At 42.1% G+C, this 21,799-nt stretch overlaps 2 protein-coding genes across 4 annotated transcripts in view; both read left to right on the top strand.

The window, feature by feature from the left end:
* The window catches only part of pag1 (phosphoprotein membrane anchor with glycosphingolipid microdomains 1), a 69,554-nt gene extending 60,440 nt beyond the window's left edge, over positions 1-9,114 (top strand). Inside the window, exons 8-9 of the mRNA XM_033636221.2 lie at positions 6,875-6,934; positions 7,247-9,114. Of these exons, the coding sequence (XP_033492112.1) occupies positions 6,875-6,934; positions 7,247-7,609 (423 nt within the window). The 3' untranslated portion in view covers positions 7,610-9,114. The remainder of the gene's footprint in view (positions 1-6,874; positions 6,935-7,246) is intronic.
* Positions 9,115-14,698: 5,584 nt separating this feature from the next.
* znf704 (zinc finger protein 704) overlaps positions 14,699-21,799 on the top strand; it is a 67,058-nt gene continuing 59,957 nt past the window's right edge. For 2 of the 3 annotated variants that reach the window (XM_033637094.2, XM_033637096.2), the window contains exon 1: positions 14,699-15,710. In XM_033637094.2, coding sequence (XP_033492985.2) covers positions 15,450-15,710 — 261 coding nt within the window. In that variant the 5' untranslated portion in view covers positions 14,699-15,449. The remainder of the gene's footprint in view (positions 15,711-21,799) is intronic. The other variant, XM_033637095.2, reaches the window with a different exon arrangement.

Here is a 21,799-nt window from a genome sequence, read left to right as displayed (position 1 = left end):
CATAGCACTGATTGTTGCTTTGCAGATAGAAGTTTTATAAAAACCAAGTTAGAGATTCAGACTGAAGAGATGTTCTTTTATAAAATTTTACAGCCATAAAAGTCAAAATAAACATTCTCAAAATATTACAGACTTTTTAAAGAATGATAGGAGCTTATTTTGGACAAAAATTAAGACAGTTCCCAGTTTTCCCCTTCTAATAATCTCCATGTAAACCAGAGATGGGTCGTCTACTGGGCAGCTCTGTAAACATCAACACAACTGGCTTGAGAAGGAGATCGTAGCGAACAGATGAAATGATGAGATGTGTGGCCACCACAATTATCATCTAAAATTGCCTGCTCAGAGCTGCTTTGGGGAGACTGACAGACTGAGAGAAGAAGAGCGAGAGGGGAAATGGTATAGCAGTGATGGGAGAGGAGAAGAATGAAAATGGGAGCTGGAGTGGGAAGAGCAGGCGAGAGTAATAGATGAAATAGAGATAGTGACAGAGAGATGATGGGAGATAGACTCAAAAAGAGCTGAGAGGACCGGGAGGCATAAAGGGTGAGACAGAAAGAGAGTCAAGAGTGAGAGGCAGTGAGATAGAGAGAAATAAAGAAAAAAGGAAACCCAGCGGCATACAAATGGAGCCATCTGTAGCTGAGAGGACGGAAGACAGATGATAGGAGGATGATAAAGAAGAAACAGTATTAGAGGGAGGAGAAGGGGTGAGGGATGGAGATGTAACGGAGGAGAGATGGAAGAAGAGTAAAAAGAGACAGGAGAGGTGAGAAGAAGAGGAGAAAAAGCGGTTCAGTGTCATGCACCGAACAGAGCGGAGCTGCTGCTGCTCTCAGCACGCCGCCCTCCACATGCGGAGATCCATCAGAGAAACACACAAACAAAGCAGCAAACACACATACTTACACACTCACAGCTCAGAAAGAATTGCATCAGACTTTTAGATGCTGACAAGTCAATCTGCCACAAAGCTGCATGTGACTCTTTCTCTCATAAGATCTGTTTATGTTCACTGTCCTCTGCATTATTTTCCCTTCTGCTATTTTAAATGTAACTACAGTTGATTATAATGTATCTCTGGCCTGGCTCTAAGGGCGGCAATGTTGGTTGGTCTGTCTGTCTGGACTGAGAGCTCAACAACATTGATGGTGCCCAGAGACGATTTCTAATGTCTTTGTTAATCCCCTGACTTTTCCTCTAGTGCAGGGTTAGGCAACCTGTGGCTCCAACTTAATATTAAATTATCACTGTAGGAGGACATAGGTGTTTTTAACACTTTCCAATCATAAAAATGTGTAGCCTATACACCGAATTAAAACATTTTGTCAACTTAAATGTGCGTCATACATATACGGCTTGGCGCCTTTTCTCTAAAATTTTGCCAAACCTCAATAGCAGTGGTTAGTTCTGAGTCTCCCTTAGGGCGTGGTTACCTTGTGATTGACATGGCGTCCTCGAGTTCTCAGATCCACCACCTAACTCCACCCTCTCATTCAAAAATGGTAATTTCCGGCTCCAGTAAAACAAGATGTCAATGGACAAAAACCCGGGGTTTTAAAATAGTAGTTTGCAAACTGATGGGTGGCGTCAGTTACTTCGTCCACTTCTTTTATATACATACATGTATATACACCGATCAGCCAAAACATAAACCCACTGACAGGTGAAGTGACCAACATTGCTCATCTTGTTACAGAGCAATGTTCTGTTGGGAAACCTTTGGTTCTGACATTCATGTGGATACCACCTGACATGCTCCCCCCGCCTAAACACCAGTGCAGACCAGGTACCCCCCCTCATGGCAACAGTACTCCTCAGTGGCAATGGCCCCCCCAACAGGACAGCGCACCATGCCACACCACAAAAACTGCTCAGTAATGACCTGAGGAACATGACAGAGACCTCAAGGCATCAACCTGGCCTCCAAATTCCCCAGATCCCAATCTGATCAAACATCTGTGGGACGTACTAGTACCTCACCTTACAACCCACAGGACCCAAAAGATCTGAAGCCAACGTGTTGGTGCCAGACACCAAGGGACACCCTCAAGAGTTCCTGTGTTCATGCCTTAACAGGTCAGAGCCAAGTCCGGTCCAAGGAGGACCCACCGTAGATTGGGGCTACCTCTAGTGTACCAGCACATCCCTCAAATGTTCGATCAGATTGGGATCTGGGGTATTTGGAGGTCAGGTCGATGCCTTGAGCTTTCTCTCACGTTCCTCAGATCATTCATGAGGAGTTTTTGTGATGTGGCATGGTGCATTGTCTTGCTGGGGGCCACTGCCATCCAGTTGTCACTGACGTCGTGTTGTTGCCAAGAGGGGGTTTACTTTGACTGCAATGGTGTTCGGGTGGGTGGAACACGTCACTTAGCAGCAGAACATTACACTGCAACAAGATGATAAATGTTATTCACTTCACCCACCAGTGGTTTTAATGTTTTGGCTGATCGGTGTAGATATATCCTTTATTTAAGCAGGTAAAAATCTCATTGAAATTAAAAATCAAGCAGCATAGAAATACAGTCTGTGGTACACACATACAGTCATGTCCCCCTGTAGTGTAGCTGTTTGTGTTTGGTGCTAATTATACTGGCATACTAACAAATTGCTAAATATGCTTAATTAAATTGGTGACATTTGTAAACACTTGTCAGCAAAGGGCCCAGGCCAGATTCAAGCTAGGGCCACTGTGTGAAGGATTTAGCCTTAATAGCACACACTTTCTCTGTTGAGCTACTGGGAGCACCCCAACATTGACCTGCTTGTGACCATGTTAGCATGTTGTGGTTAGCATTTAGCTGTGCCTAAGCGCAGCCTCACAGAACTCGTCACCACCCAGTCTGTTCAGGTCCTATCCCCTCACCAATGTGCTGTCCTTAGCCAAACCATTTGAGGCCAGTGGCTAACCGCAACTATCTTTGCACATGTGGAGAATGGATCATGGTTCTGTTACGAATCACACAGCAACAGAGCTGCTAATCCAGTCAACAGACGGGATTCCTGTTTCAACTTTGACCTACTGTACTTGCTGTAGTTATCAGCAAGTCACTCACAGTCACACAGTCAACTGTCAATCTCATTTTGGTTTTACATGAATGAAGTGGTTTAGATAATCTGATTGATGACGTGTTTATAAACTGATTGTCTGAACTCTCCTATTCTGGTAGACCCTTCAAACAGAGAAAATGCCTTCTCATAAACCAGAACTATCCTTTATGATACTTTATCCTCTTGGCTTTCTTTTCCTCTGTTCATCTCCTCCCCCTCTCCTTCTTTATCTCCTCTTTTTGTAATCACATCTCTATTCTCTCTCCTTTGTCTCTCCTATAGTGGCCAATTAGTTAATTACTGCTGCTCAGTTGGACAGCAGGCGAGTCTAGCCTCATCTGAACCCCAGTCTATGATAAAATCTTGATCTACTCCACCATAATAAATCTCAGATCCCATAGTGACAGCTGCACACATCAAAAATGTACTAATTTACAGACACACCCACATGCACCTTGTTGCCATGTCTAGTCAGCATTAACTCTGTTATTCCCCCCCCCACCCCCCCCCCACATTATACTCACACACAGAAACTACAGCATATATGTGTTTACATATATTCTGCTGCACATAGACTCCCTGGGGCTGATTTAAGGTTAACCCTGAATGCTCCCGGCTCCCTGCGGTTTATGTCCATGTATGACCGGGAGCCGTTGGTGATTTGTCTTGTCAGATCAAGTGTGTGTGCTGTGCTTGTGTGTGTGTGCGTCTGAGCCTATGAGCGCCAGCTGGCCACCATCACTATGACAGTTAGTCTGGCTTCATGATGGATGATATGGGCCGTAGAAACTCTCTCTCTGTCTCTGTCTTACACACACACACACACACACACACACACACATCTGTACAAATGCTGGGGTGCCTGTATGTAAATGTCTAAGAGGAATCCCCTCAGGTAGCAGCTCATACACACAGGGGCACGCTTTCACATATGCAGACATTTTTCTATACATACACGTGATTTCTTGTAAACATTCACTGCAGAAACACACAGAAACACACACTCTTCATCCTAAATGGGTATTTGTGACCTCTCATTCACAGTGTCTCAGATCCTGTGCAGCTATATGATTAGTGAACTGTTATAAACAGCAGTAACACTTGTTTGCAGTCATTTGCCTGTGTGTCGCTTGTGGGGGGTTTTATGCGCAGTGCAGGAAATGAATTTGACCCAGCCAGTGGGCTGCTGGGATATACGCTGGGGACATGGTCCAGGTAAACTGCTATAGTCAGCATTGCTGCTAATCGCCAAAGGGAATCACTACTGTTAAATAGAGGAACTGAGTGTGTAAGATGTGTGTGTCAGTGTGATAAAGGTTATTATTTTAGTTCATGTTATTGTGGGTTTTGGATGTATTATAGTTACAGTTTGCATGGAGTTATTTACGTGCACAGGGAATGCAGATAACTGTGTTGATGTATTCATACAGATTTGTATGTGCGTGTGTAAACATGCGCGTCAGCATGACTGACACATTGACACCTGAGTCGTCCATCTTCTGAGGCCACTGTAATCAGCTTACTGTCACACTCGCATGTCCTGGATGTCATTGTGTCTCCTACACACACATGAACACATTGACACAATCCCATCTGATGTACACACACACACACACATGAACATCTTATTGTAACACGTCAAAATATTAATCTCTCAGATGTAATGTCTTGATGTGTATAGACACGAAACACTGTTAAAGATCTTTATATTGGATGACTATCAGGGTTCCCACACAAGTTTATGGACAAAGATTACTGCGACAGTTAATTTATTTACACATAAAGGTCTGAAAAACAAGATTGTGAAATTCCATATTTTTTCCAGATTTTGCATGACCTTGGGAACCCTATATTTTTGCATGAAATAAAGTTTTGAGGAAATTGGCTTGATTTCATTTTAAAACATGGGAAGAAGGCAAGGAGCAACAAAGGATGAAGTTCCCCCCCCAAAAATGGCAAGAAATTAATAAAAAGAGAAAATTAAAAACAAGAAAATTATTTTAAAAAAAAAATAGGAAGAAATATAAAGTCAAACTAACAAGCAGAGACTTGGAAAGAGTGCTTAAAGGGATAGTGCACCCAAAAATGAAAATTCAGCCATTATCTACTCACCCATATGCCAACGGAGGCCCTGGTGAAGTTTTAGAGTCCTCACATCCCTTGCGGAGATCGGCGGGGGGAGCGGCTAGCACACCTAATGGCAGACGGCGCCCCAGACTAACGTCCAAGAACACAAAATTGAATCCACAAAGTATCTCCATACTGCTCATCCGTAGTGATCCAAGTGTCCTGAAGCCCCGACATAAAAAGTTGTTTGGAAAAATGTCATTTGAACTCTGTTTTTAGCCTCACTGTAGCCTGTAGCTTTGACTGCTTCTCTGTGCTCCACGCTCAAGACACAATCACAATCACAATTTGCTCAAGATTCAAAGGTTCAAAGGTTTAAGTACTTGCGAAAGGTGTCAGAAAGCAGCACACGTCGCTCCAGAACTCAAAGGGTTAATTTCCATACATATCAAACTCAGGTTAAATACTGTGTTTAATGCTCACTGACTAAATCAAAATTCCACTTCAATTTGCAACGGTGCCTGAGCCAAGAATAAACGGGCTGCAAATAAGATGAACAAACACTACGAGGCGTGCTCAGAGGTGCGGTGACTGGGTCAAGTCACCTGCGTCCATGTTTCATGCGCCGACTCCTCCAGGGCACTCTGCCTAATTGGTCAGCTAATTGAAGTGAAATGAAAAAGGCATCTGCTGCATTACAGGGTGTGTGTGTGTCGAATCTATAAAAGTAATCATGTCTCCGATCATGCGTCGTCCATAAAGTAATGATATTGATTGAGGCATTTTGAGAATATGCCAGAGAAACATGTATCTGCATGAAGATATGACACATAGCCAGGGAGGACATGTTGATGAATGATCTCTGTGCACAGTTTCTCATTCAGTGCATAAGAGCGTGGCCTGTATGGTGATGTGTCCTTGACAAGTACCAAGTATTGTGCCTCAACAAGTGAACAGCTTTCTCTTTTTTCAAATGCATTAGTATTAACCTTGGTGCACCCGGTTAAGGACTTAGTAAATCTGAATTTATTCCTTAGGTCGAGTCAGAAAGAGAGCACACAAAGCAAAGTATTTCCATCCAGTGAAGTGTGTAAAAAAAAAAGTCACAATCTGATGTGTTTGCTCTGCACTGGCTGTGATATTGAGGTTCCTGTTAATCACTTTAGGTGTTTGGTGCTGCTGTCAGATGTGCTTTGTTGATTAATGGCTCCCTCATCGATCATAAGGCGACGCGGACAGAGCCTGGGCACAAAAACATCACACTCCCTGTCACTGGATGTCGACTTTTACTCAATAATTTTCTTAATGAATGAGTGGTTATATACAACATTAGCTTTATATGTATCACAGCAGATGCAGAGGTTTTGTTCTCCTATGCTGGTAATAGTTTAGAAGTTAATTTTATTGATCGGTTACCAAATGCTTTTAAAGACAAAGAGAGTTCAGGGATAATAAGAACTGCTGCCATATATTGAATTCCCTCAAAGTTATTCAGAACAGCTCTATCACTACAGTGTTTAAGTGTTAAAGTTCAACGCTTTTAATTATAAGAGAAACTGTTAAAACTCGACAGACTGATTCTTCCATTTTTACGACAGAAGAATAAAAATGTGGGACAACCCCTCAAATGTTCCCAACAGCCATTTTCAGGAGCCACTTTGTAGCATAAAACGTCTGATTCTGTGCTCGGTCTTTCTTTTTCATACACTATGAGCCATATCTAAATCTATCTTTTTGTTCTTCTCTCCTCCAGTTACACTCCCCTCTGTCTCCGGCACCAGGGTTCGACAACCACATTCTGTCAGACAATGAGGTAAGCATGTGTTAAACTCCCTTACTCCCCAAACTGCCGTCTCCTCTCCCAAGATGGCAGCACGTTACTCTGTGAATGCCAATGCTCTGAGCACCAGAAATATATTGTTTTAAGAGGAAACTGGTAAAAGAGTCATACTTTCTCACAGTATGTTATGAGGGAAAAACCTAGTGTGTATCTTTTAGTACAAATGCATCGGAGACTTTTTCTTCTTGTGTTCACAGTCCTGTTATCTCAATATCTGTAGTTGTGTTTCTAATGATTTTATACAAAATAGGGGCAATTCACGTGTGTTTCTTCTCTGTCCTTCAGTCAGCGGTGTATTCTACAGTCAACAAAACAAACTGTGACGATGCTGTGAACGAGGAAGACAAAGAGCACGACTACAGCAGCATTGCAGAGATCAAAGGTCTTGTCACAACCTCTTCCTCCAGTGACCTCTACGCCACCGTCCGAGACATCTACGCCCAGCCTGACGAGCCCCAGCTGGGGGAAGACCCCACTTTGGACAGCACAGATCCCGGCTATGAAACCATACGCATCCCAAAGACTAGTAGCTCAGATGATGACCACAGGGCTGGGCTGGGAGCGGAGGGGTCAGACGCCGCCAAGGCGGAGCCCGACTACGAGAGTGTTGCGGAGTTGGGTCTGGGCCGGGAAACGTCCCGCCTCTGAGATTTTCCCCTAATCGTCTTCATCTGTGGCGGTGCGGAGGAAGCTTCCTCTCTTGCATCTTACAGACGTCACTGTAATGCTCTGAGCCTGCTACCAAGCATGCTTTTGGTGCATGACTTGGAGAAAATGGCAGAAAATGGCTCACCACAGCATCCGTCATCAATGCATGAGTGTCCTCTTTACAGCTTGGGTACGGATTTTCATATGTGAAGTTTAATTTATCAACCACAATGAATGTCATTGGTACTGGTAGGCCTAGCAGAAAATCAACTGTAGTACCTCATTGGGCATTATAGCATAACTTAGGTATTTTTCACCCTGAGCCCTATTTTCTCATATTTTTGTGTCTAAGTGACTAATGGGAACAACATTTGTTTTAATTGATCCAGTATTGAGTGAGAGGGCTGAAGGTAGCAGCTGCGAAACAGGCTGCAGTGTAACGACTTGCAGCACACTGTATGTACTGTCAATTTACATCCACAAAAAGTGCTTGTTTTTGCCACTGACAGGCTCAGATTGTTACTGTAAGTGTCTGACATTATTGAAAGGATCCCTACAGAGATAGACCTTTTTGTTAAAGACTTGGATTTGGTTTGTTTAACCAGAAACAGCCCCTAAAATTGCCGTCACCAAATCCTCCTTTTACAGTTTTACAACCAGTATAGTTTCACTCTAATTGTGTGAATTAAGGGTTTATTTCAACCAAACAAGAGTTGGTGGACATTGGAACAGTGGAAGGACAAAACAAGATGATTTTTGTGAATTTTATTTTGTTTCTGTTTACTTTAGCCCTGTTTCCACCAAACATTTTCGGTATGGTACCTTTGGAACCGAAAGTATCCTTCAGACATGGTACCTAGACCCTAGCGTTTCCACCGCAAACCGTACCCTTAAATGTGGGTGGGGTTGTTGTCACTCACAGTACAGCATGGAACGGTTCCATTGGTAACATCCAGTGGAAAAGCGTACCGAACTGAACCGTACCGTACTGCTCGGTGGAAACTGGGCTTTTGAGGTTTGTTTTACCATACTAAAATGACAGTTTATATAAATAGAATCTGGTGGCTTTAGCACGAGTGATTTCAGGGCGGTTTCTGGTTAAGCAAAGAAGATCTTGCCTTTGTCTATCTTTGTAGGGATCCATAATGTTGTCAGACTCTTACAAAAACAATCTGAGCCAGTCAATGGCAAAAACAAGCACTTTAAGTGGAGGTAAATTGACAGTGCGCTGTTACCTCGAGTGGTCACTTTGCAGCCTATAATTGCCGGCTGCAGCACTCTCACTCAATCCTGCACCAATTTCAAAAATGGTTGTTCCCATTAGTCACTTAGACACAGCAACATGTGAAAAATGGTTCCAGGTTGAAAAATACAGAAGTTTAATCATGTGGATGGGTGCATTTTGGATCATCATTAAATTCCTCTTTTGTCTTTTTGACACCGCATATCATGGACACATTCAACAGCACTTGACTGTGGAAGAAGGTCAAATATCAAATATCCAATCACAACACATGTGCAACATTTCAAGGGTTAGCTGAAGACGCTATCAGTGCCTGTGATTTAAAAAAAGAAAAAAAAAGAAAAAGATATCAAGAATTTAGTGCCATATAATCATGAAGTTCATGCACTTACTGTACATATGAAGGAATCATTATTTGTATGCCCCTTCTGCAGCTGCTGGTGACTTTCTAGCTTCCTCTAGGTGACTCAGTGTCATGTTTTATTGAGGCGTGAGATGGGTTATTTCGAGCTATTTTTTGTCAGGTTTGGCAGCACCTCCACTGTGCATTCTTGGCTTAAGATTCTAGGCATAGAAAGCAAAAGCCAGCCTCATCTGTGACCAAATGGATAGTTGAAACAGTTCAATAGATGATGTGGAAATGAGGAAACGAGGGAAGGAAGTTTGTATTTCATGATACATTTTGAAAGTATTTTTAGACATTTTACAGTCCATGTCAACCTTTTTTTTTGTGAAATTCATATTTATTTGAACATGCATATTGTTGTGTAATTGTGAAATGTTAAAGAGTATGTCTGTGAGAGCTACGTAAATAGGGTTTTCTAGCGTTTCTATTAAGATACTAAATGAAAGTGAGTTGTGATGTAGTGACAGTTGTAAAGGTACGCTTTCCCCTGACTTTTTAAAAAGAGAATTCATTGTTTTAAAAAAAAATACATGATGCTTTTTTCTGTCATTTTGCACAGGGGGCAAAAACAAATTCAAATGTGATCAAATGACACAAGAAGCCTGCGTTATTAATACAGATCTGTTGATCAACTGTATATTTTGGTTGTCGTGTTCTTGAGCCTACTCTTGGTACATTATACAGTCTTCAGTTGGCATCCCAGATGATTTTAAAGCACAAGGTTTGATATCATGGTACTGCGTTTATATACTGCATCATCACAATACAGCTGCATCTCTGCACAATTTGAATATCTAATGCTTTTTAACCTCTGAGGAAACCATTCTGTTTGTTTGTAGCTTGTAATGACGACATGCCAACCAAGGCTTGTATATACACAGAGCACTATTTTAACCAACTGTTACTCGCTGGAAGTTTTATGTAAGCTTTTACTTATTTGTATGTCCAGAGTGGTATTATTTTAAAATAAGTCTGTTAAGAGCACTGATGTATGTCTGCATTGTTTTAAGGAAAACTTGTTGTCTGATGGCTTTTTAAAAAAAAAAAAAAAATTGAAACTCAAAGTTGCCAAATAGCTTTTGAGTTCTGAGATATAGTAACAAATCAAATGTCAGAAACATGGTACAGTGTTTTGGTACATGCATATTAAGAGCACGGTGAGTGTGGTACTTTCATTTAAAATTAATGTGTCGATACTGTTGTTTGATGTTTGTTTTCCAATCAAACAGGGCCAATGCTTTTTTTATTTCTTTATTTTTGGCTGTAAATATCTCTTGTACTGCTCCAGTATCTCCCGTCCTTGCAGAAAAATTGGTGTCATCTGTTTCCACCCACATCGAAATATCACAGCATTACAACATCTCCAGCCTTAGTTCATGTTTCATTAGGCATGCAGGAGCTTGTTGGTGGCTCAGACAAAGATAGCCAGCCTTGGCTGACTGGTATTAGATTAATAAATATAGACATTTGAAATGCTTTAACATTTTCATAGAAATGTTATGGTGAAAGAGCATTTTAAATGCAATCCATCCCGTGTTTTATCAACAAAAACGGGTGAATGAAGCCTGTTTAGGGAAAAAAATAAACAAGAAAAATGTTCATTTCTGCAAAGAGGTAATTATCATTGTCATTTACACTCCCAAAAAATGATTGTTTCTACCGAATGATGTTTCTGTGTATCAGGCCTGTGCCATCATTTAGATATAATAGTGTTCACAGAAAGCTAGAAATGACCTCTAAGGAAATTATCTGTCAAAGGGGGTGTTTTAGTGCCAAATCTAAGCAGGACAACACACACACACACACACACACACACACACACACACACACACTCTGAGTTAATAGACACTTACCTAAAATCACTTATTCTCTCTAGCTGTCTATCTTGGTCATAAACACACACGCACACACACACACACACACACACACACACACACACATTCCCCTTCAGGGAATTAGGACGTGGTGGATGCTCGGAGATGCTCCCTTACTGCCTCTCCTTCAGCTCCACTACTCCCATAATGAGACCATTTGTTCCCCCTACAACCAGCAGACAACTCTGTGGTGACACCTGCCTTTGATCACAGGGCAAAGCCTGTTTTAGAAGTTATGGCCACATCTGTCACTCCACTCTGTCCGGTTTCCATTCTCTGCATGTAAATATTTTATGACATGAATTGTTCTATTAAAAAATATATATATAATGAATTGTGTCATTGTGTCTTTTTATTCACTTGGGGCACTATCATGGAGAATGAATGTAATCTGCATATGATTTTGTAAAAAAAAAGAAAACATTAGGTTTGACGTTAATGAGGCTATTTTTTACCGTGATAGCATTGGTATATTCTGTCTGCCACATGGGGCGATAATCACGATGAATGAATTAGCCTCCTGCTAAACTTGATTTATCACATTGCCATGAACTTTCTAATCAAGACGGACACATTTGAAAGTCTGACTCTGCCCTTATTTAAAATGTGCTGGGAGAGCTCTTGCAGGAAGGTGTTTGATAAGGTATGGTGACCAAGATTTTGAGACAATGGGCCCCTGAATGCAGAAAGGCAAAATGCCCCATCACGTCTCCTGCTGAGGAGCAAGACAGAGATTTTATTGGGGTTTGCCTTGTTTTAATCGAATCTTCTTTGTACTTTTTATAATTTTTTTTGTGTTTCCGTGTCTCTTTGTGGAAATGTTGTGTCTCTTTGGAGTCATCCTGTATCTTTTTGGTAGTTTTGTTTCTGTCTCTGGTCATTGTTTGTCTCTTTGTAGTCCTTTTGTGTCTCTTTGTGGTTATTTTGTGTCTTCTTGTAGTCATTTGTGTCTCTTTGTGGTCATTTTGTGTCTTGTGGTTATTTTGTGTCGTCTTGCAGTCATTTTATGTCTCTTTGTAGTCCTTTGGTGTCTTCTTGTGGTTATTTTGTGTCTTCTTGTAGTCATTTGTGTCTCTTTGTAGTCATTCTGTGTCTTCTTGTGGTTATTTTGTGTCATCTTGCAGTCATTTTGTGTCTCTTTGTAGTCCTTTTGTGTCTTCTTGTGGTTATTTTGTGTCTTCTTGTAGTCATTTGTGTCTCTTTGTGGTCATTGTGTGTCTTCTTGTGGTTATTTTGTGTCTTCTTGTAGTCATTTGTGTCTCTTTGTAGTCATTTTGTGTCTTCTTGTGGTTATTTTGTGTCGTCTTGCAGTCATTTTGTGTCTCTCTGTGGTTATTTTGTGTCTCTTTGTGGTTATTTTGTGTCTTCTTGTAGTCATTTGTGTCTCTTTGTGGTCATTTTGTGTCTTCTTGTGGTTATTTTATTGTCGTCTTGCAGTCATTTTGTGTCTCTCTGTGGTTATTTTGTGTCTCTTTGTGGTTATTTTGTGTCTTCTTGTAGTCATCATGTTGTGCCTCTTTGGGTTTGTTTTGCTCATTTTTGTAGTTATTTTGTGTCTCTTTGCAGTTCTGTTGCAGTCATTTTGAGTCTCTTCCTAGTCGATACATGATAATTTGACTGACACTAAGCAGGTGAAGGCCAGTGGGACCCTTGAAGCTTTGGGGCCCCTGGGCCGTATCATTAATCCAACCATGAGGATGACAGTGTGGGATGAAGGATCAACAATATTAATCCTTAGCTGTATGTTTATTTGTTTTACACACTGTTCTTTTGTTTTTCCAGCATGTCTTGCTTTTTACTTACCCCACCCATTGTTACCTCCGCCAAGGAGGTTATGTTTTCGCCAGCGTTGGTCTGTTTGTCTGTTTGTTTGTCTGCAAAATAACTCAAAAAGTTCTGAACGGATTTTGATGAAAGGTTGATAATGGGACAAGGAACAGATGATAAAATTTTGGTGGTGATCAGTTGAAGCGAAGTGGATAAAATAATAAAATGGCGGGAAATCCGAGCTGCTTGGCGGAGGTTTGCGCTCTCCGAGTGCTTTTCTAGTTGTATATAAAATCTGCCAAAAAGTATAACTCTGTGTTCTTCATTATCATTGTTGTTGTTATTGAAAGAAAAATAGAAAAATATTACAATAATATCTTGTATTTACCAGTGCCGTCTGTATCCAACACTAATGTGCCATAGAAATATTCTTTTTTAAAACACGGGACACATTTATCAGATATATCTTTCCTTCTCAGTGAGCAACAACTTGAGTCACATTGTGAGATCACACTTTCTCATTTAGTACAGGGTGTAGCTTATATGAGAGAGTAAGCCGCCTGTGATTGCTGTTATATTCAGTGTTGAAAATGAAGAGCACAGTAAAAGGAACAAAGACTGCTGGCTTATTGTTATCATTACCCTGTGGCATCAGATACACATATCAAAGGCTGACCTCACCTTATTTATCTGATGGGACTGCCTAAGATTTGGTTGGCTCTTGCCCTGGCAGAAACCTGATGTGCAAGGCTGTTGGCATAGATGGATTACTGAATGGGCTTACCGGGCACAGGCCGTAGGACCAAACGTATCGGGGCCCCTCTGCCCTTCACCTGCAAAATGTCACTCAAAACTACCACATATTGACCAGGAAGAAACTCAAAATAACCACAAAGAGACAAAAATATCCCAAACATATGCAAAACGACTACAAAGAGACTCAAAATGACCAAAAAAGGACAAAGAAATTACCTTAGTATGAAACAAAACAAGCACAGGAGACACAAAACAATAAAAAAGGCATACAGTTACCTTAATATGACACAAAACAAGCACAAGGAGACACAAAATAACCAAAAGAGGCATACAGTTACCTCAGTATGACACAAAACAAGCACAAGGAGACACAAAATAACCAATAAAAGACACTAAATTACCTCAAAGACCTAAAAAATTACTGTAGAGACAAGAAAATGACATCAAAGGGACACAAAATGACAAAAAAAGGACAAATTTGCCTCAAAGAAACACAAAAAGACCACAGAGAGAAGATAAATCAAAAAAAGGATGCATGACGGCTAAGGAAAGATGCAAAACCACCACAAAGTCTGTGTGTCTTGCTCCTATGTAAAGAGGTGGTGGGGCCTTTTGCATGTCTGTGCCCAGGGGCCTGTAGTGTTTTAATGTGCCCATGTTTGTTGGAGCATGTTCTGTCCAGTGCATCTAGTAGAATAAAACTGGCATGTTAAAAAATGACAACCATATAAGATATTAAATCATCTGTTGTGTTTATAAATGCATTCATAAAAACAGACCAGTGGAGTCCATGACTTTCATTTTGGAGCCAGATTGTAGTAATTTTGAAGTCCCATGGCACCTGGAAAGTAGGCTACATGCTTTCAACAACTAGGTTAAAGCATGAAGCATGTCTGTGTGGTCAAAGTTTTCCTCTCCCTAGCCTAAATTCCCCCTCTTCCCTCTTCTTTCCTCCTGCCATACCCCCTCCCATCTCGTTTCCTCTCCATCCTTGCGTCATTGTTTTGAATGGAGCATCCTCCCGGCTTCCATTACCTTCTGTCGGAGGAGAAGGGGGAGCGGTGGGGGCTTGTGGAGGCGTGTGCTGCGCCGACCAATTGCAGCCCGCCCTGGCCGCCGGACCGCACATGTTTACAGGCAGCATTCCGCCGGTAAAGGCCCAGCTCGGTCGGAGCCGCGCGCGGACTGGAGCTAACGGTCGCTGGAGCTGGAGTCACGTAACGGTCGTGTTTTCAACCGTTTCCAGCACCTGCGGACATGTGGCGATGTACGGGGTCGAGCGACATTAAATAACTCGACGCATCTGCTTCCGTTCCTCGATGTCTAAGTTGTTAAATCACGGTTAAGTCGCCATTTTGTGAAATCGTGTACAAATGTCAGCTCGGCTCCTGAAAGTAACGGTTCGTCCGTGTTTTCCCGCCGCCCCCTCAGCTCGCAGGGAGCAGTGGGGAAAACAAACAGGTCGAACGGAGAAAGATTGGTAGCCGGTTGGATGTAGAGGTTGTTCAGCGGCGAATGAAGCGTTGTCTCGCTGTCGGCTTTTGTCCGGTGCTTATTCAAAGTTGTCCTGCGGTGTTCGGTACTTGTGAGTGCGGTGCGTTCAGGACCCTGTTTGGAGGATTCGCCTTCCGAGTATGTTGCCGCTTTCTAACATTTTATCAGGGCTGTTGGAGCGCGTAGTCTACCCGCTGCGGTTTTGTGTTTTTCTCGACGTTGTTTACCGGTTATAATTCGACGTTTAATGGTTTAATTCACCGGTTGGCCGCCCCTGAATTCAGCGAGACACTTTTAGACATGCATACGAGGCGTTTGGTGAAGCGGTCGATCCTCGGCAGCCGCGTTTATGCGCCGAGTCCGACGGGGGACGGTGCCCCGGTGACAGGAGTGGTCCAGGCTGTCAAGCAGGAAAACAGAGACGTCTCGGCCGTAGGAGCCCGGCGCAGCGTCTACACTGTGCTCATGCAAGACGGGAGCCTCAAGGAGTTTTCCGAGGAGGAGATAGCCACGGGGTCCAGCCACACTGCAGCCAAAGGACCGCTCAAGTCCAGCTTGAAGGTGTGTGTATGTGTGTGTATATGTGTGTAAAAGCGCCCCGGCCGGCAGGCAGCGCTTCACTGTTTTTGTTGTGCGGTGTTTTGCAGCGTTTAACCGCTTCCTGCACGGAGCGGATTTAACGGTGTCGCCGCCGCTGCTGCTGCTCATGTCAAATTTAACCTGCGGGGACAAAACCAGCACCATTCAGACGAGATATGCTGCAAATTCGTTTGCATATTGCATCAAATAACGGGCTGTCATGACATTTGGCGACATCAGATATATGGGACAAAGGGCTTGATAGGGCCTGCGCAATGTTTATGTGGGCTAGTGGGTGGGTAAGCCGAGGCAAACAAACACGCTCTGACTGCAGCGTTTTGGACTGATGTGAGGAGCTTGTTTCTGCACGTATATAGGCTTATGATTTACATCACATTTATGCACAAAAAAAAGTCAATCGTGCATTAGATTGCACATTATGCACTTAAACAATGCATTATATTTTGCACATTTTCATTGACAGATGATGCAGCTTATCACCCAGTTGAACATTATATGGCTTTACTTACCACAACAAGGCTATTATTGTTAACAACGGTTAAAAATAGACAGTGTGGGCTTCCTGTGACATTAGAGGCAGAATAGGAAGTTTCGATCATGTCCAAATTTGCAGTTCTGATGTGGGCCTAATTAGCAGTGACCTAATTGCCTTCATTTTCAACTTGTATGCTTTGGTGTCACATGGCCTCAGATAAAGATTGTATGAGGAAGAGAAGCCAATCCAGCTTTTGGATGAAAACACAGTTTGTGGCATTGGGGAAGTGTGTGTGTGTGTGTGGTGTCCTTTTTATAGTGAGGGAGTGACTGAGGAATGCATGTGACCGAATAACGGCTTGTTTACGGCCTGATTTTGATTTATTTTGCTTGGTGTGGTTGTGTGCCTCCTTGCAGTCATGTGTGTTTGTTGTGTTTTGATATGGTATTGATAAAGTAAAAGGCAGGCTGCAGTCCTGGGTCTTATTTCCTTATTCAAAACGGAAATGTTCTGCCGCTATTTGTTACCACACATGCTGGACTGCTCACATTTCCTTTATGTAAATGTGAGACATATGGAGGGTGTACATGTACAGATGCAGCAGCAACACTCCGAGAAGCTTCTAAATCTCAAATGAAGTTGCAGATTAATCTTTAAACTTTTACTCAGACATGTCAGACCTTAACATAGAGGAATGCAACAGCTCTTTATGGGGAATTGTCAGACCTTTGAGTGATAAGAAATGCATTGTAAAATTGGGCTCTGTTGTTTTGCATGTGCACATGTGTGTATGCAGTGCAGCACTCACAAAGCTGTTGCACAATACCTTACAGTCACCACTGCAGGCTGGAGTAGTGCAGCTGAGGCTGAGAGCGTCGCCCTGTCAGCACAATGGTCAAGTCTCTTTCAGCTCTAAATTCCCACTGAGGTCGAAAACAAGCCATGAAATTAGGAGGAGGGGGTGTGTGCCCTGTGTGTGTGGATTCACATGTGGATCTGTGTTGCTTTTTGTGTACGTGGATGTGCTCTTTCCCATATGTGTATTTGTATGTTTATTGAGTTAGAGCTGACTACTTTGAATTTTGGAGTGGGGGTTGTTTGTGAGGGCAAGCCGCCCTGTTTGAGCAGCAGCTGTACAGCCAACAAAGCAGGCACCCCCAGGTTGGCAACGGGTGGCGTGCTCCAAAGAATCTGGATGCTTGGCACATTGCCCGGTATGGCAAACGAATGCCCCCTGTTCTGGAGGGGGGTGCAGGATGCCACTTGTTGACTTGTTGGTTTGTGCAAGTGTGTGTGTTGTGTGTGAGCAATGTTACATAGATCTCTTGCTGCTAACAAAGAGGCGTTACTTGTTTTTGTTTTGCCGGGTGCTTTTGTTGCCCGTGCAGTTGTTGTTGTTTGCGCTGATCGTATGCCGATGTGGGAGTCAATGAAGCAAGCTTGTTGACAGGAGCTGAGTGAGTCTTTGTTCTAAAGCGGTGATCCCAGGCAGGCAGGCCGGCGTCGTCTGTCCTTATTGGTTGGCTGAGCAGCATCAGCATGGAGCACAGCGACCACAGGGTCAAGTCTGGAAGCTGTCTGTGATGATGTATGAGTAATCTTATAGGGTAAAGGAGGTGTGTGTGTTTATGTAGTGCTGTGAGCGCTGTGGCCACACAGACACATTTTTAATCCACCTTTTTGCAATCTTGTTATGTGCGTCCTTCAGAAGTAATTATGTCTCTCATTGGCAAACATGCTATCAAATGTAGTCAAACATTCAAGTTCTGCAGAACAACCTCTACTACACCAAAAGAACTGGTGCTCAATGAAAATATCTAGTTGTGATTTTTATTTTTACCAGTACTGCGGTTGCAATTAAAACCACAAATAATTTCTATCAAGTTACCACCTGGCCTCTATATAGTCTTGAACAAGTTCTTTAAATCAAGCATCCTCACAAATTTATCTGGTTTATCATTAACACAATCAGATGGAACAATGCTATTGCTTATTGAGGACCCTGCAAGGGTTCTTTCATTCAAAAAGTGAACTTGTATGTGCATTAATTATTTTTTAAAATAAATATCTATACAAATTCAGCTACTATTTAGTCAGATATTACGCTAGTAATTGCTTTTGCTCAATGCTCATTGGATATTGTCTTAGATTTGTGTTGTCTTTTTCTGGTTTTAAAGGCTGCATTACAGTAATGTTATGCAATTTTCCAGACGTTCTAGCTGTTCCATTATTTGTCTTTATCCACTTAGTCATTATATCCACATTAACGATGATTATTTATGTAAAGATTTATGTAAAAATATTGTGATATTCAATTTTCTCCATCCCGTCCAGCATTAGCGTCAATGTTATTCAGCCAGTAGTTACAGCTGAGGAAGATTTGCCTGCAGCAGTTGCTGCGATTTGAAAATTGCACTCCTTCGAATTGCGATTTTAATATATAACAATTGTACAGCTCCAGACTAAGTCATGTGTTAGGTTAAGCCCAGATCAAACCCAAGATTCACAACGAGACTAGTTGAAAACTTGCAACTCTGCAGTGTGCCAGTCTGCAACGTTCTGAAATCTGTCAGTTTACATCAGTTTTAACCAATTTAAAGGCTTTTTTTTTTGTAGCGAGATAGAATTTGTAGCATCTTAAGATATGAATGAAGATAGTGATAATGAGATACCAACTACACTTGCATTTCTAGTAGTGATGAAATGGCAAAAACAAAAAAATCGAGAGGGTTGTGGATTTGGAGCAGTCCATGAGCGCTTCAACAGAATACCCAAAGGGTTATGCAAATTTATGCCGTGAACTTGAGACATGAGATCTCCCCTCTTTTGTCAGTTTCTGCCGTCTATGCCCGGAGCAGTTAAATTGTTTAGGCGAGTAGGTGTCACCTCTAATCGGCAGAGAAAACACTATCGAGACAGCATTTCACCAGGGGAATGGTTGATGATAACGCTGCGCTTCTTGGTGACAGGTGAGCTACAGCCCCTAGATACTGAGCAGAAAACATACAGACACAGCTGTTCCTCAGACAAGTTGATGAGGTGTTTCTCTCTTTACTCCGTCCAAAACTCTGCCATTTTGACCAGCTGATTGTTTGCAACTGACTTGACCGGCTTCGCTACAAGACGACTGGCCGTTACAACAGGTGACGTGCCTTACATTCTTAAACTAGCCACTGGCGATTTGACAAGCTGAGTTGCATGCAACACTATCAGCCTATCAGCTTGAGTCAAGGTGAGACGGGCTAACTCACATTGTTGTGACTTTTACCTGCAACCCTCTAAACCGGTTTTGTCTCGCTGAATCTTTGGTCTGAACTATGCTTTAAAAAAACTAAATGTCAGAGCAGTGTGACATCATCGATTAATCATTAACATTCCTAACCCTGGTAACATGCACTAGATGTGCTAACACAAATACTTCCTAGCAACAAAGAACCATATGAGCTGAAAGACACAGTTGGTCCACAGGATTCAATTTATGGTCTGTGTCAGCTTGCTTTATTATGACCTTTGACCCATAAAGGTTCAAGACTCTTTACGCTTGACAAACTGCCCAAAGCAAGTAGGTTATGAGTTTCTCTGTGAGTTTCTGTGTGGGAGAGAGAAGGGAAGATAATGAGTGGTGCGATATGAGGGACACTCAGAATATCTGTTGTGTGCGCACATGCACACACACGTATACATCAGCTTTGACACATGCAACTCACATTTCACAAATGATTTGGCACGCTTCACATTTTCCTGGCTCTGTGAAATGCCATCATTCATAAGCCTGGCGAAAGGAAGGAATTGCTGTTGGTTTTATCCGAGGAGTACACTCGTCATACACACAACACCTAATCTTCCCCGAGCCGGTGTAATCCATCTTGTTGTTTTACTCAAGTCTGTGTTTTCACAGGGCATTTTGTGCACCACTGAGTGTTCTTGCGACCAGCCTCAATCATGAGCGATACTCAATACTCAGTTCTCCTGTTTTTTTTTGTTTGTTTGTTTTTTGCTTACCTCATTAATCTAAGTAAATTGTTCTCTTGGTGTTTGTGTGTGTGCATGTATGTGTGAGTGATTGACTAGGGTGCCATTGCCTTTCCACAGTCAACCCTAATCATGTTACAGTGCTTTGAGATAATGATCTAGATCACACACACACACACACACACACACACACACACACACACACACACACACACACCCCACACACACACACATACTTGCCTGCATGTCATACTCCTCAATGCTCCATTGGCATGGGCAGCCGTGTGTGTCACTCTGGCTGTGTTTTGGCCTTTTCTCAGCGTGTTTCTAAGAGCCTAATGCCTTTAGTTACCTGCAGAGATGTGTGTGTTGGTGTGTGCGTAGGTGCATGCAGGTATTCATGTGCAGAAGCATGCCATTCGTTGCTGTTGTGTAAGAGAAGAGATGATGTTGTACAGGTGGGCGTTTTCTGATGGGAGAAATGCTTTTATTTTGTCATAGTATGTCAGATAGAAGTTCATGTTGGTGTGTGGCACTTGGATGTGTTTTGTGTAATGCAATCTTGCTGTGTGGAGTATGTTTATGTGTGTCGGTTATTAAGTTCTGGTTCCCCACTTTGACAACTTTTCTTTGAACTTCATTCTATTTTATTGTTGTAAAAAAATAAATTTCAGTTAGATTAAACCAGTCTGCAGTTTACACACCAGATTGGCTGTGAGTTACCAAGTCTTGTAGCTTACATTAAGCCATAGGCTGCAAAAATAATGGACGTTACCCATTGGTTTTTGGACTCCTGTTTTGAAGCCTCAGTTCTGGCATTATGGCCATCACCATCTTGGATTTTGGAGCCAGTAGTGACCGTATTTGGGTGAGAAACACTGTGGAGGAGTGAAGGGTAGATCTGACTGAAAAGTTAAGGACAATATCGGGAGACAGCCTGTCACTCAAAATGCCCCGCCCTTAATTATGTGTAACTTAAGCCTTAATAAATGTAAATGAGTTAGTTATAAAAAAGTTCCTCCTCCGTACAGTTGTCATGAAGGGGGAAATTAGCTGTAGAGATCAAGCTGTTTATTGTACCAGACTGTTAACATCTTTATTTCTTATGTAAAGTTTGGCATTTTAACATGGGGGTCTATGGGGATTGACTGGCATCTGGAGCCAGCCTCAAGTAGCCATTCAAAGAACTGCAATTTTTGGCACTTCCATGTTGGCTTCACTTTTTAGCCCCAGAGGTTGGTGCTTGCATTTACCTCAAACACCAAAGATCCATACAATGGCTGTCAGCTGTAGACTGAAGCTTTGATGGAGTTTTTTTTGGCTTTTTTTTTTTTTTAACTTAAAATCACCAAAATAAGAGCTTTTATATCTCTGTCTCATTGGTGTTCACGCTGTCAAACATGATGTAAAAACCCCTATAACACAATTGGTGCATAGTTGCAGTGGAATCAGCTGTGACACACACACACCACCTCACCTGCTCTAGTGCTTCTTGTGACTTTGTATATTCGTCAGTTCGAGCTCAAATGGCGGAGAGATGAGATTTTGAGATGTTTATGATCCTCTAAAACTGAGGAATGATGAACAGTTTATTAAAAATTAT

This window comes from Epinephelus lanceolatus, chromosome 16 (assembly GCF_041903045.1).
Source record: "Epinephelus lanceolatus isolate andai-2023 chromosome 16, ASM4190304v1, whole genome shotgun sequence".
Lineage (NCBI taxonomy): Eukaryota > Metazoa > Chordata > Actinopteri > Perciformes > Serranidae > Epinephelus > Epinephelus lanceolatus.
The sequence above is the reverse complement of the archived record's forward strand: the minus strand, read 5'-3'. Positions and strand labels throughout refer to the sequence as shown.